Source organism: Rhinopithecus roxellana, chromosome 13 (assembly GCF_007565055.1).
Source record: "Rhinopithecus roxellana isolate Shanxi Qingling chromosome 13, ASM756505v1, whole genome shotgun sequence".
Taxonomy (NCBI): domain Eukaryota; kingdom Metazoa; phylum Chordata; class Mammalia; order Primates; family Cercopithecidae; genus Rhinopithecus; species Rhinopithecus roxellana.
This window is the reverse complement of record NC_044561.1, coordinates 84954672-84969519: the sequence shown is the minus strand read 5'-3', so window position 1 is coordinate 84969519 and position 14848 is coordinate 84954672. Positions and strand designations below refer to the sequence as shown.

Genomic DNA, 14848 nt, shown 5'->3' with positions numbered 1-14848 from the left:
CTTTTGAGTGTATGCCCAAAAGAACTGAAGGGACTCCAACAAATATTTATACAACCATGTGCATGGAAGAATAGCCAGAAGCTAGAAACAAACCAAATGTCTATTAACAGATGCATAAACAAAATGTAGTATATACACACAATGGAGTATTATTTAGTCTTAACAAGGAAGTAAATTCTATGTGCATGCTTCTACATGGCTAAATCTTGAAGACATGCTAAGTGAAATAAGTCAGACACAAAAGGACATATATGATTCCACTTATTGTAGCCACATAGAATAACCACATATATAATGGAGACAGAAAGCAAAATGGTCACTGCCAGGATCTAGGGGGAGGAAAGAATGGGAAGTTACTGTTTAATAGTTGGTGTTTCAGTGTGAGGTGATGAAGAAGTTCTGGATTCTACCAGTAGGTGGCTTTTATTCCTCCTAGGGAGCCCTCCCTGCCTACATTTTGGCTTTGTCTTCCTTTGCTCATAATGTTCTTGTCCCTGCTCCCCACATGCCTCATCTGTAGTTCCTAGCACTTTCTTCTTCCCTTGATTCCAACCCATTCTCCAAGACCAAGTTGCCAGACCCTGTCTTAGAAAACCCTTTCTAATCTCTATTCCCGTTTGTCCTCCATTTGGAAATAGTGCTAAGAAAATTAAAACAATAAAACTGGGCAGGGGCATGAGAATAGGGTGCAAAGATGAATTTTTGGACTGTGGCCAAGAAGCTCCATGGTGAGCACTCACAGTCTGTGTCTGGAAGTTTAATGAACTGTTCTCTACATTTCACAGGTAAGAAAACTGGGATACTAGTTGGTGGCGGAGGTGGGTCTGAAACCCAGGCACCATGATTCCAGTACTTCACTACTCTCTGCTTGTGACCATCAGGCCCGAGAAAGCCAAGCCATAGGATTTTGAGGAATTACTGAGTTAGAGTGGATTATTTGATCTTTTAAATTCTTCAAACTCAGAAAATCTGTTGTCCTTTATTGTTGCTTACATTTTATATGTTGCTTGCTCTTCTGTCTGCCTAGATTTAAAGTTCCCAAAATGTAGGGACTCCACTTTGTGCACATATACCCTGTATGGCCCCCCAGGACCTTGACTGTATGGGTTCACAAATGCCACTGGCTGGATAGAGATTTAAAAGTATTTAAAAGATAGGGATTTAAAAGTCTTGGAACACATGGCACCAGGGTCACTGTCAAAGGCAGGGATCTTGATATCTCACCTGCCTCCCCCATGGCAGCCTTCTTCCTGCCCCTCACCCAGCCATAGGCAAGGCTGGCTTCTGAGTGAGCAGAGCTCGGTTTTGTGTTACAGGCACACATGGCATTCAGGGATGTGGCTGTGGATTTCACCCAGGATGAGTGGAGGCTGCTGAGCCCTGCTCAAAGGACTCTGTACAGAGAGGTGATGCTGGAGAACTACAGCAACCTGGTCTCACTGGGTAAGCCTGATATCTGTCAGGATTCCCATTCTTATTGCTGGGAATTTTAGGCTATGCTTGAAGCAGCCATCTTGCTTTGTTACTTGACCTTTGGGTTGGACTAAAAAGCAACGACATTTTATTCCTGTTTTCCCGGGGAGGGTCTGATTTTGCAGAGTTGAAAATGAGTAGATTTGTTGTGTGTGTACATATGTGTGTTGTGTGTGCTGCTCTGCATTTCTAGCCCTTTTTTCTCAGACTGGGGTTCTCATCCTATGTTAACTTGTTTTAAATGAGAGGGGGTGTTCATCTACCTGGCATGGAATAGAATCAGTGTACTCTCATCTGAGTTCGCTGCCCACTCATCCCTTCCATTTCTGAGAGCCCCACCCACCCCTTCCAACTCAGGGCTTTGTACTACCTCTGAAGTTTCCTAGGCTATTTGGCTCTGAGTTCTTGAATGGGCTCTTGAGCCCATAACCTAGTTACCTTATTTTCTTTTCCTGTGAGCAGGAATTTCATTTTCTAAACCAGAACTCATCACCCAGCTGGAGCAAGGGAAAGAGACCTGGAGAGAGGAGAAAAACTGTTCAGCGGCTACCTGTCCAGGTGAGTGGGAAAACATTGGGTGAATGAGACATGAGCTCAGCAGCTCAGGACTGGGGGAGAGGGGGCATTGCTCAGGTGCTGGGGAGGAAAGTTGTTCCCCTGACCTCCTGGGCTGCTGTTTAGATTGCCTGACACGGCCTCCCTTCCAGATCTCCATCTTCATTCGAGTATGGATGGGGCTTTCCTGGTGTCTCTTGTCTCCTTCCTCCACTAGGAAGCTGTTTTTCCTCCCACTGCGTTTCTCCTCTCTGGCTCACTCAGTTCTCTTTCATAGTTATGGGCTTCTTTCTCTTGTTACTGTTTTTAAAAAAGATCATCAAGAATAGGGAAATAACTGTGGCCTAAAGAAAGAAGGCAAACCCAGTGGAAGGAAGAAATGTAAAAAGCCAATAGAGAAATTGAAATGGAATTCTAAAAAGACTGTGAGCTATTCAAGAATGGCTTTTACATTTTATAATGTTATATAACTATCTATATAATATCCTTAATTTTGGCTCTTAACCATCAAAGCCTGAACTATTTACTATCTTTAAGTTTGCTGGCCCGTGCTCTACGGGAGTATAATACATAGCCTTAACTTTTTATATTCTCGTAATACTTAATCTGGGTAAAATATAAAATGGAAGAGCATTGCAATTGCACAATTCCAATCACCCCCTCCTCCCAACATCCTTTGTGCTATAGTTGTCATTTGTATTATACACTCCTTATTACAATGTTAAAATGTTTGTTTTAAATACTCACATGGATTTGTTTTCTACCATGTATTTTTTTAATTAAGGGAAAAAATAGTCTTTAACTCATCCAGGTAATTTATCATTTTCTATTTTTTTTTGTTTGAAAATCTGAGTTCACCTTTCGTATTATTTCTCTTGAACCGTAAGGACTTCATCTGGCACTTCTCATGGTGCCGGTGGCGATGTATTCTCTATTGCTTCTGAAAGTGTCTTTATTTTGCCTTCATTCTTGAAGTGTATCTTCACTAGATGTAGAATTCTACACTGGTTATTTTTTCAGCACTTTAAAGATAACATTCCATTGTTCTGCCTGCCACTGTTTCTAATGGAGAAGTCACCATGAACATAATTTACCTTTATTTCCTTGGCTACTTTTCGCCGGACTTTTGGTGTTCAGCAGTTTCACAGTGATGCGACTGCCTTAAGTACATTCTTCCTTTACATGTTTTTATCTTCCTGATTCTCTCTGTCCCCTTTTGGGACTATAGGCACATATATATTAGTCCTTTTTATATAATCCCACAGGTTATAGATCCTTTGCGTATTTTTAAATCTTTTTTTCTCTCTGTTCTTTAGACCGGATGATTTCTGTTCGTCGGTCTTCAGGTTTACTGTTTCATTTGTCATTTCCAATATGCTAAGCTCTGGCCAGTGAATCCTTCATTTCACTTATTTTTCAGTTCTGCAATTTCCATTCACTTTTACTACACTTTCCTTTGTGGTGAGATTTCCTATCTGTTCACTAAATATAATCAAATTTTACTGTATCTTCTTTAAATCAGACACTAAGTGGATACCTTATTAAGTGAAAAAGTTATTTTCACTTTTTTTTTTTGCAGTTGAGTTTGCTGTTAAACAGAGAAGTGTATGAAAGAGTATATATCCATGTGTTTATGTGAACATAGAAGTCTGTTGTTACTTATCATTACTAGTGGTTACACCATTACTAGTGGTTACCTCTGTGGGGATAGAATTGGGGAGGGTTGGACAAGGAGCTGCTGAGAATTTTTCATCCTACTTTGCATTATTTTTAAAAGACAGAGGCATAGATAACTTTAAGAAACTATATATGTGTTTTAATTTTTAAAATTCTTTTGACAATTTTATAAATGTTTGCACAGAAGTATATATTTTCTTTTTCTGGGTAAGAAATTTTCTCCTCTTGTTTTTATTAAATTGATTAATTCTGTCTTCGAGTTGAGGGACTGTAGCATACATAATATAAATTGTTGCTGTTTTTCAACTAGCTTGTATCCTTACCGTTCATCTGTTAGAAGGAATCCTAAAACTCTCCACAGTCCTTGTAATTTATATCAACTTCTCCATTTATTTCTAAGTTTTTGTGTTTTATTTTACTTTATTGTTCTATTAGGTATATAAAGGTTCAGGATATTTTTATCTTACTCATTAATGAAGTTTTTAATACTGAAATTCTCTTAGTTCCATGAGCTATTCTTTCCTTGAACTTCCTCTTTATTTCTTTTTAGTCTTAGCATTTCTCTTTAGTCTTTTTAGTCTTTCTTGTGCATACTTTTGGTGTTTTGTTGTTCATCCTTTTATTTTAAAATGAGAACAATATCATTTGGGTGTTTTGCTTTTAAGCAGCAGCATGTGGCTGGTGTTGCATTTGCTGTCAAACCAAGTGGTGCTAACTTTTAGTAGGGACTTTGGTCTCTCCTGTTTACTTAATAACTGATAAATTTCATGAGACTTGCTCAGGGGTTGACTGAGGCCGATGAGTCGGTGTTTTACTACAGCGCTAGGAAAGAAGGAAGGTCAGGGCAAAGGAGTAAAACATCTGTTTTAGTCGCCTTGGGCCGCCATGACAAAATAACATGGACCAGGTGGCTTAAACAACAGAAATTCATTTAGTTATAGTTCTGGAAGCTAGAAGTTCAAGACCTAGTTGTCAGCAGGTTTGGTTGCTCTGAGGCCTCACTCCTGAACTTACAGATGGCTGCCTTCCCACTGTGTCCTCACATGGCCCTTTCTGTATGCTCACACATCTTGGTTGTCTCTTCCTCTTCTTAAAAGGACACCAGCCCCGTTGGATTAGGGCCCACCCTTACGACCTCATTTAACCTCAATTACCTCTTTAAAGGCCCTGTCTCCAAATACAGTCACATTAGCGGTTACAGCTTCAACATAAGAATTTGTGGGGAACACAACTCAGCCCATAACAGCATCCTTGTGAGAGCACCATAGTGGTTTCATAGACTCTCCACTGAATCTATAGTTCCATAAAAGGTCAGTTGGATATATAAGTCCATTGGATCTCAGTTGTATGAAGGAGTAAAGTATGATGGTGTATAAGCTGAAAGGTCATGGATTGGAGCCCCAAATAAGGTCAGGAACCAATGTGCCCATGATGCTTGAGCAAAGTGAGTCAGAAGATAGAAGAAAAGGCTGTGTCAGAGAAGGGAATGTGCACAGGAGAGAATGTGAAGATTGTGCAGTGTCTGTGAACAGCATTCACAGTACAGGTGAGGTCAGTGTTGCTAAGAAGTTGGAGTCTTAGCCAGAGGCTCAGCCCTGTGGAGCACCCTGAGAGTGCTGACAGGTACTGGTGTGGAGAGGATGTGAGGCTGGTGTGTGATCAAATATTCAAGGCAATATGTGAAATCAGGAGGCCTGTGGATGATCCTAAAAGAAGTATGGTAGGTACTGGTGTGGAAGCCACATTACAAAACAAGGACATTCATCCCACTCTGTAATGCTTGAGATATAAGAGGAAGAAGCTGTCTCTACTTGAGGGAATCTTACAGAAATCTTCCTTTCAAGGGACAATGGAGATAGGTCTAGCCAAGGACATGGAGGGAATGTTGGACAGAGAAGGAGAGGATGTAGGGGCATTATCTGACCTGTGTGTTCGTTTTAGAATTGGCAGGTGGAGGCTGGGAAAATGCTGTACACCCTAACCTTTGTACATTTACACAAATATGTGTTTTTCTCAACCTGAAAAGTATAGAATTACGGAAACATTTGTATTAATAACAAGTAGCTTACCTATCATTGTCTTAAAGTAAAACCTATCTTTTTTGTCTCTTGTTTTTAATCCTTGTTTTAATTTAAAGGAAAACAGCAGCTCTCACAACGATGTTGAGCACATTAAAAAAAATGCTATACAATCCAAGGAGCAAGTCATTGTGGTTGCCCAGGAAGCTGTCTTGGAAACCTAAAATATATGTGTAACGGGAAGAAGACTGTTCTAGATGTAAAATACATCTTAACAGTTTCATTATTCTATATTTGGGACTTGGATTTAAGACAGGCAATACCAGAATCCTCAAAATAGGCTAGTTACAAGAAAAGCATTGAATTTTCTTGGCTGTTTCATTGATCAGAATGCTAATTCAATATATGTAACAGAGTCATTTGCAACAACATGGATGAACCTGGAGGATGTTATGTTAAGTGAAATAAGCCAGTCACAGACGACAAATACCACACAATCTTACTTATATGTGCAGTCTAAAAAGGTTGGACTCATAGAAGCAGAGAATAGAATGGTGGTTACGAGGGGATGGGAGTGGTTGGGGAAGATGTTGGTCACAGGATTATCACATAGAAGGAATAAGTTTAAGAGATCTATTGTATAACATGATGACCACAGTTAATAACAATATATTGTGTTCTTGAAAATCACTAAGAGTAGATTTTAGGTGTTTTCACCACAAAAAATGATAGGTATGTGAGGTGATGCATATGTTAATTAGCTCAATTTAGCCATGTCACAATGTATATGTATTTCAAAATGTACACAATGAATATATACATTTTTTATTTGTCAATTTAAAAATTAATTAGTTTTTTAAAAGTAACAGGAGTTACTATAATTATGAAGAATTATATACCCTCCTGAAGTGAATAATCCTTGTTATTTAAATTGACCAAGAAGCCTGGTAAGAGGCAACACAGAAGCATAGGAATGAGAATTAAAGCCAGGAGCTGTGGCTTGCATCTGTATTCCTAGCTACTCAGGAGGCTGAGGGAGACCAAGGCAGGAGGATCACTTGAGGCCAGGAGTTCAAGACCAGCCTGGGCAATGTAACAAGACTCTGTCTCTAAAAATTTTTTTATTATTAGCCAGGATGAGATGGTTTGTGCTTGTAGTCCCAGCTACTCAGGAAGCTGAGGAGGGAGGATTGCTTGAGCCCAGGAGTTTGGGCTGCGTGATCTATGATTGTACTACTGCATTTCAGCCTGGGCCACAGAGTGAGATCCTATCTGTAAAAAATTTAAAAAATAAAGAATGAGAAATTGAAAATCTGGTGAAGTAAAAATAGAGCTTGTATTTCTAAGTTGAGTATACAGAAGACAAAAATTAGTTATTTTTCATATGGAGGACAGAAATATACCAAGTTATAATTCTTTTTTACTTACCAGTATTATTGTCAAGTTTAAGCTTTTTTTTCTGTTTATTGGCAAGCTAAATAATTGTACATGTTTTTAAGCATATATAGTGTTGATAGGTGGTATTTAAAGTTTTAAGTTTCGGTTTCAAATAATTAACATAAGGCTGATCTCATTAGTTTAGGCAAAAATACAAGTAAAATTATTGCATGGGAACACTTTATAGTTTTGTTTTTGAATTTTTTAACAAAAATATTTATTCTTATAATGATTTCCTAACAGAGATCTTAGAAATTGAAAAACAACATAATCAGTCTTAAGTTAAAAATTGCCTGAAAAATATGCCATTTCTGGTATTTACTTTGTGTAAAGTAATTATACATTCACATAATTTCTGGCACTGTCTGTAAATTATAAGATACTAGTTGGACACATATATCTACATTTGCCTAATCTTAAATATTTAGGAATGCAATATACTGATTTTTAAAATCAGTGTAGGTTGAGTATCCCTTATCCAAAATGCTTAGGACCATAAGTGTTTCAGATTTTGGGGGGTTTTTTTGTTTGTTTGGTGGGTTGGTTTGCATTTTGGAATATTACCAACTACATAATGAGATACCTTGGGTATAGGACCCTAGTCTAAACAGGAATTTCATTTATGTTTTGTGTACACCTCATACACATGGCCTGAAGGTAATTATATTTTTCCTTTAAGGATGCTGAATAAACTGAGTTTTATGTGCCTGTGTTTTGACTGCGGCCTGTCACATGAGATCAGCTGTGGAGTTTTCAACTTGTGGCTGCATGTTGGTGCTTAAAGGTTTTCAAATGTTTGAACTTTGCAGATTAGGGATGCTGAACCTATATATTAGTCTTGGAAGTTTAGATTAAACTTTCTTTGAGAAAGCCTACATATCAGAACTAAGTTTCATATCACTAGAATATTATGCTAATGTTATATTTACACTGATAAAGTAAGGGAAAAGAAATTGCATGTGTCTAATTTACAGGCTTCATCTTATTTTGAAATATTGATTCCACCCTTTACAGTTACATACCAGCTAGTAAGGTCATTTACATACTGTGGTCTATAAGCCCTGAGTGCCTCACATTTCTTTCTTGTAGTGTGACCTAATAACCAAGGTGCCTGGCTTAATTCACAGCTAAACTTTTTTCTTCAGAGCCAGAGCTTCAGCTGCAGCAAGAAAGATTTCCTGCAGAAACTGGCATATTTAAATCATTAGGAGTTCAATTTTCAATTTTATTATTTATTTATTTATTTAATCTTGAGACAGACTCTTGCTCTGTTGCCCAGGCGGGAATGCGGTGGCACAATCTCAGCTCACTGCAACCTCCGCCACGCAGGTTCAAGCACCTGCCTCAGCCTCCTGGGTAGCTGGGATTACAGGTGTGCACCACCACACCCAGCTAGTTTTTATATTTTTAGTAGAGACAGGGTTTCACCATGTTGGCCAGGCTGGTCTCAAACTCCTGACCTCAAGTGATCCACTCGACTCAACCTCCCAAAGTGCTGGGATTACAGGCGTGAGCCACCACGCCTGGCCTGATTTTTTTTTAATTTTGTTATTCTCGAGTTTTAAGCGCCCGGCCTCTCGATTTTTTAAATTTTAAATTTGTGTCAGTACCCATTAGTCTCTACAAACCTATCAGTACAGGAGTACCTTAGATTTAAAATACTTTATAAGCAAATTAATTAACCTGGTAATATTTTGTGTTAAAATTTCTCCTCAGACTAAATATTCCTAGTGTATACACAGAATGGCAGATTTGGTGACCAACTGAAAAAATTGACTAATGGAGAATTAAAGTTTTGTTTTTCTTCTGTCACTCCATATAAATGTTAAAACCATGTTGAATTGAGATATATCTGAAGGCGCTTCTATAATTCTGAAATACATTTTGTGTAAATAAAAGCCTGCCACTTTACAAATAGGCACAGCACTTAGGGCTGTAATAAGCCGACATACCAGAAGCGTTGGTTCTTATAAGGGTGGGTGGGAGGTATTACCTGTGTCAAAATCATAGTCACTGTGCTTAACTCAGGACAGACACAGGAGTTCCTTTTGCTGCTGAAAGACCTACTTACCCATGACATGACTGTGCCCTAATATGTATGAAGGTAAGCCAAGGAGATATGAGCGGTTGCTTCCTTCTCCTGTCATATTCAAGAGAAACAAAACAGCCAATAAATCAAATTTGACAACAACCCAACTCAAGTTTCCATAATCTCAAGGAAGTTGCTGGCCAGAAATAGAAACACAAAATCAGTTATGAGTTGTGGAACCTCAGACAACCTAGATTAAACCAAAACACTTAGTGAGAACTCAGTGAAAGCAGCTAGGATTTACTGCTGAGAAAGGGACCTGACCACCGGGCACCTGTCCTGAGTACAAGGGCTGGAAGAGCAAGCTTTCTCTGCAGGAGCTCCTCAGCACTGGCGTGGGGAGAGGGTGGCATCAGGTTAGATTGTTGGTTCCCCCTTCTGTCATCAAAGCCTGAGGTAAAGGCCACCAGAGCTACTGAAAGGAGAAAAGTTGAGCTTATTTGCTGGCCAGGCAATGAAATACGGAAGGGAAGACATTCACTGAGGCAGTTTGCTGAGTAGGAAGAGTCAGGAATTTTTAAGTATTAGGAAAAGGTGGTTCTGCTCATTGTAATTAGGATTGAAAAGTAACGTTTTGTGTAGCATGGAATAATTCTGGAATGTGGTTGTGTACACAGTTTTAATAAGCTTGATTGTTCATTGGTCAAGAAAAAAGCATTCGGGTACATCCATTGAGGTCTCTACCTGGTTACTCTTATTGCCTGGTCATTGATTGCCTTCAGCTGACTAGACCCTGTTGTGATAAAACAATATAATCAATGTTGACATCTCCTACACAAGAGGTACTATAAGTAGAAATTTCTTCTTTTACACTGATTTTTGGGGAACCTTTTATTTATACTAATTATGGAAATGGGTTGGGGGTGCTAGGAGGGAGCATCCTTTAAGTCACTGGGGGCATAGGCTCTGTGTTGTCTGTTGCTGAAAGCCTACTGCCTCCTAGAAATTCTGGCATAATCTAACCAATCTTTTTTGAGTGGGGAGACAGCAGTTCGGATGTGTCACATACTGTTTCACCAGCCTCTCATGCTCCTCCCTGTACCAGGGCTTCTGTTCACTCCAAATAACTGCTTTCTCAATCCATCCCCCTGTCCTCATAGGGAAATAAGGAAGGATGTTTCCACATGGGTCCTAGTGTTAGACATCTTTCCGTCAAAGAAAAAAGTACTTGTGGACGTGATTTATCTCAGTGTGGGTGGTTGTGAGTTAGAAGATAATTCATTGTATTGAAGGTGAAGGGGAACTGTTCCATACTGGCCCTATTTACACACCCAAAAATGCCAGGGATGCTTGTATAGTCTGATAGGTAGAACAGGTCTTACCAGTGGGTTTTCTGGATTGCAATGGAAGACGTAAGAAGTAGTGGTAGGCTGGAGAGTAGGCCATGTAAAGGAAGTCCCAATTGGATGGCACTTAAGGCATAAGTGTTTTGAAAGCTAGGGGATCTGACTAAGCTGATTGCTCAGGCTGCCCACTGAGAACTCAGTTGTGACTCACACTTTTCTCTCTGCAGCAGATCCAGAGCCAGAACTCTACCTCGGTCCTTTCTGCCCTCCTGGTTTCTCCAGTCAGAAATTCCCCATGCAGCATGTGCTGTGTAATCATCCCCCCTGGATCTTCACATGCTTGTGTGCAGAAGGTGACGTCCAGCCTGGGGATCCGGGCCCAGGGGATGAACAGAAGCAGCAACAAGCCTCTGAGGGGAGACCCTGGAATGATCAAGCAGAAGGTCCCAGGGGAGAAGGCGCCAGGCCTTTGTTTGGAAGAACAAAGAAAAGGACTCTGGGAGCGTTGTCCAGGCCACCCCAGAGGCAGCCAGTCACCTCTCGGAACAGCCTCAGAGGGGTGGAGTTAGAAGCCAGCCCAGCTCCGACGGGGAACCCTGAGGAAACAGACAAATTGCTGAAGAGGATAGAAGTCTTAGGATTTGGAACAGTCAACTGTGGAGAGTGTGGACTGAGCTTCAGCAAGATGACAAACCTGCTCAGTCACCAGCGGATACACTCAGGGGAGAAGCCCTACGTGTGCGGGGTATGTGAGAAGGGCTTCAGCCTAAAGAAGAGCCTGGCCAGACACCAGAAGGCGCACTCGGGGGAGAAGCCGATAGTGTGCAGCGAATGTGGACGAGGCTTTAACAGGAAGTCAACGCTAATCATACACGAGCGGACACACTCCGGCGAGAAACCTTACATGTGCAGTGAGTGTGGGCGAGGCTTCAGCCAGAAGTCAAACCTTATCATACACCAGAGGACACACTCCGGGGAAAAGCCTTACGTGTGCCGGGAGTGCGGCAAAGGTTTCAGCCAGAAGTCGGCTGTCGTGAGACACCAGAGGACACACTTGGAGGAGAAGACCATCGTGTGCAGTGACTGCGGTCTGGGCTTCAGCGACAGGTCAAACCTCATCTCCCACCAGAGGACGCACTCTGGGGAGAAGCCCTACGCCTGCAAGGAGTGTGGGCGATGCTTCAGGCAGAGGACCACCCTTGTCAATCACCAGAGGACACACTCAAAGGAGAAGCCCTACGTGTGCGGGGTGTGTGGGCACAGCTTCAGCCAGAATTCAACCCTCATCTCTCACAGGCGGACGCACACCGGGGAGAAGCCATATGTGTGTGGGGTGTGCGGGCGAGGCTTTATTCTCAAGTCACACCTCAACAGACACCAGAACATACACTCAGGGGAGAAGCCCATTGTGTGCAAGGACTGTGGCCGGGGCTTCAGCCAGCAATCCAACCTCATCAGACACCAGAGGACGCACTCGGGGAGAAGCCCATGGTGTGTGGGGAGTGTGGGCGAGGCTTCAGCCAGAAGTCAAACCTTGTTGCACACCAGAGGACGCACTCAGGGGAGAGGCCGTATGTGTGCCGGGAGTGCGGGCGAGGCTTTAGCCACCAGGCCGGTCTCATCAGGCACAAGCGGAAGCACTCGAGGGAGAAGCCCTACATGTGCAGGCAGTGTGGACTGGGCTTTGGCAATAAGTCAGCTCTAATCACACACAAGCGGGCTCACTTGGAAGAGAAGCCTTGTGTGTGCAGAGAGTGTGGCCAAGGCTTTCTCCAAAAGTCACACCTCACCTTACATCAAATGGCACACAAGGGGGAGAAGCCGTATGTGTGCAAGACGTGTGGGCAGGCCTTCAGCTTCAAGTCTCACCTCAGCAGACACAGGAAGACCAAGTCTGTCCACCACAGACGGCCACTGCATCCTGACCCTGAGCCGTGTGCGGGGCAACCTTCCGATTCCTTATACTCTCTCTGAAGCAAAGATGGGGACAAGGACTAACAGTCAGAATGTTGACACTTTGATGAAATAGAGAAATGCATTCTGTAAGTGGTCAAAGGACATTTAACTGTTTACTTTCCCCACACTAAGTCTTCTCCATGTTTTGTGGCCTTCGGTTGTAATAAACGTGGCTTCTTTATACATCTGTCACTGTGCCTGTGTCCTTCATTCACTCATCTATAACAGGGATAAGGAATGATACAGACATCTGAAACCCTTAAGGCCACTATTCCACAGGAATTCATTTCCTCAGAAAACAAGAGCCAAATCATTTGTAGATTTATTGGAAAGACTGGTCCTTTGTATGGGGAGAAAATCTAGGAACTATGTAAAGAGATTTCACAGGAAGGGAGGGGATCTTCCAGAAAATGTGACTTCTTCTAGTCCTGCTCCATCTGCAGCTACCCCCATCCCTTGGCTCTGACAGCCCCCTTTCCTGCTTCTCTCCTCCCAGCTTTTAAACATCTCTGTTGTTGCCTTTGCCCCTGACTACCTTTGTTGCATTTCTCAGACTTTTGTAGTCCCTGGTCCTTCCATCGGGGGCCCTCTCACCAGTACGTTGTCCTCAGCACTTCAGTCCCAGGGCCTGGTCTTGCAGCTGTGACCAAGCAGAGCCTTGGATCTCAGTTACACCCGTATCACACCACCAAGAAAATGGATAATCTCCAACCCCCCCAGCTATACCACCACATCAGCACCTCCGTAACTACAGTCAGGCACTGCATAATGTTTGTCTGCGATGGACTGCATATACGATGGCGGGCTGGTAAGATTATAATGGAGCTGAAAAATTCCTGTCACCTAGTGGCATTGTAGACCTCCCAATGGGACAAGATACAGAGGTGGGTAAGACAGTGCTATGGATCCTGACCCTGTATAGACCTAGGCTAATGTGTGTGCTTGTGTCTTCGTTTTTAACAACAACAACAAAAAAATTCCAATTTTTAAAATAGGAAAAAGCGTATAGGATAAGGATAAAAGGAAAAATATTTTGTACAGCTGTACAATGTTTTTGTTTTAAGCTAAGTTACAAGAGAGTCAAAAAGTAAAAAATTTTACAGCTTATAAAGTTACAAGTTACAGTAGGCTAAGGCTAATGTATTATTGAAGAAGGAAATGTTTAAAAATAAATTGAGTGTAGCCTAAGGGTACAGTATGTACGTCTGGAGTAGTGTATAGTAATGTCCCAGGCCTTCATATTCACTCACCACTCACTGACTCACCCGGAGCAACTTCCAGTTCTGCAACTTGCCTTTTATGGTCAATGTCCTATACAGATGTACCTTTTTTTCTGTCATTTATGCTGTATTTTACCTTATTTTTTCTATGTTTAGATGCACAAAGTCACCCAGAGAAACTTCCAGTTCTGCAATTTACCATTTATGGTAAGTGTCCTGTACAGGTGTACCATATTTTTGTCTTTTATGCTGTATTTTACCATACTTTTTCTATGTTTAGATGCACAAATAACTTACCATTGTGTTACAACTGCCCACGGTACTCAGTGCCTACAGTACTCAGTGTCACCTGCTGCACAGGTTTGTAGCCTAGAAGCAATAACCTATGCCATGTAGCCCAGGTGTATAGTAGGTTATGCCATCTAAGTTTGTGTACGTGCACTCTACAGTGTTTGCAAAATGACTAAATCACCTAATGATTTCTCAGAACATATTCTTGTTAAGCAACGCTTGACTGTGTATGACAATCTTTAACCATGTGTCTTCCTCAGCCCTCCAGTAACAGGGATTAAACCCTTGAAGCCACATTCCTCAATCAGTCCTGTAATACCAGTGTTTAGAACTTTGAATCATGCTCCTCTATCCCAGGACCCAGTCCCCATGTCAGTCATCAGGTAACTGGTCTAAGGTCTTTCAGCCACACAGTCTCAATAGTTATCCTATCTCAGGGCTTAAGGTGTTTAACCCTATGTAAATATTATTAACCATACCTCCTCCAGTGTGTGGTTTTGCTCAAAATAAGTGTCCTTCAAGATAAAGATCATCTCAAGGGTACAACTGTAAGACCCTTTTTTAAGACTTCAGAAATATTTAAGTGTATGGCTCCTAGACTGTACACAAAATGGTGCTAAACTTTAAGGGAATCATCCCCATAGCACCTTGACACTCAACCCAAATGAGGGGCTTGTCTTGAAGAGCTTTGTGGATATGGGTTTTGTCTAATGGAATGAGCTTCAATAAGAGGCATAGGAAACCCATGACATTTGTAACAGAAACACCAGCTTGCTCTGAAAAGGACAGAAAAGCCCCTACCTCTTTCTGTGGGCAGGAAGGCAAGGTGAGAAACCTACTAAGCTG

At 41.6% G+C, this 14848-nt stretch overlaps 1 protein-coding gene across 1 annotated transcript in view; it reads left to right on the top strand.

Annotated features, from left to right (window-relative positions):
• The window catches only part of LOC115892929 (zinc finger protein 133-like), a 28964-nt gene extending 16283 nt beyond the window's left edge, over positions 1-12681 (top strand). Inside the window, 4 exon segments of the mRNA XM_030915730.1 lie at positions 1317-1443; positions 1936-2031; positions 10763-12007; positions 12010-12681. Of these exon segments, the coding sequence (XP_030771590.1) occupies positions 1323-1443; positions 1936-2031; positions 10763-12007; positions 12010-12509 (1962 nt within the window). The 5' untranslated portion in view covers positions 1317-1322 and the 3' untranslated portion in view covers positions 12510-12681.
• Positions 12682-14848: the final 2167 nt, after the last annotated feature.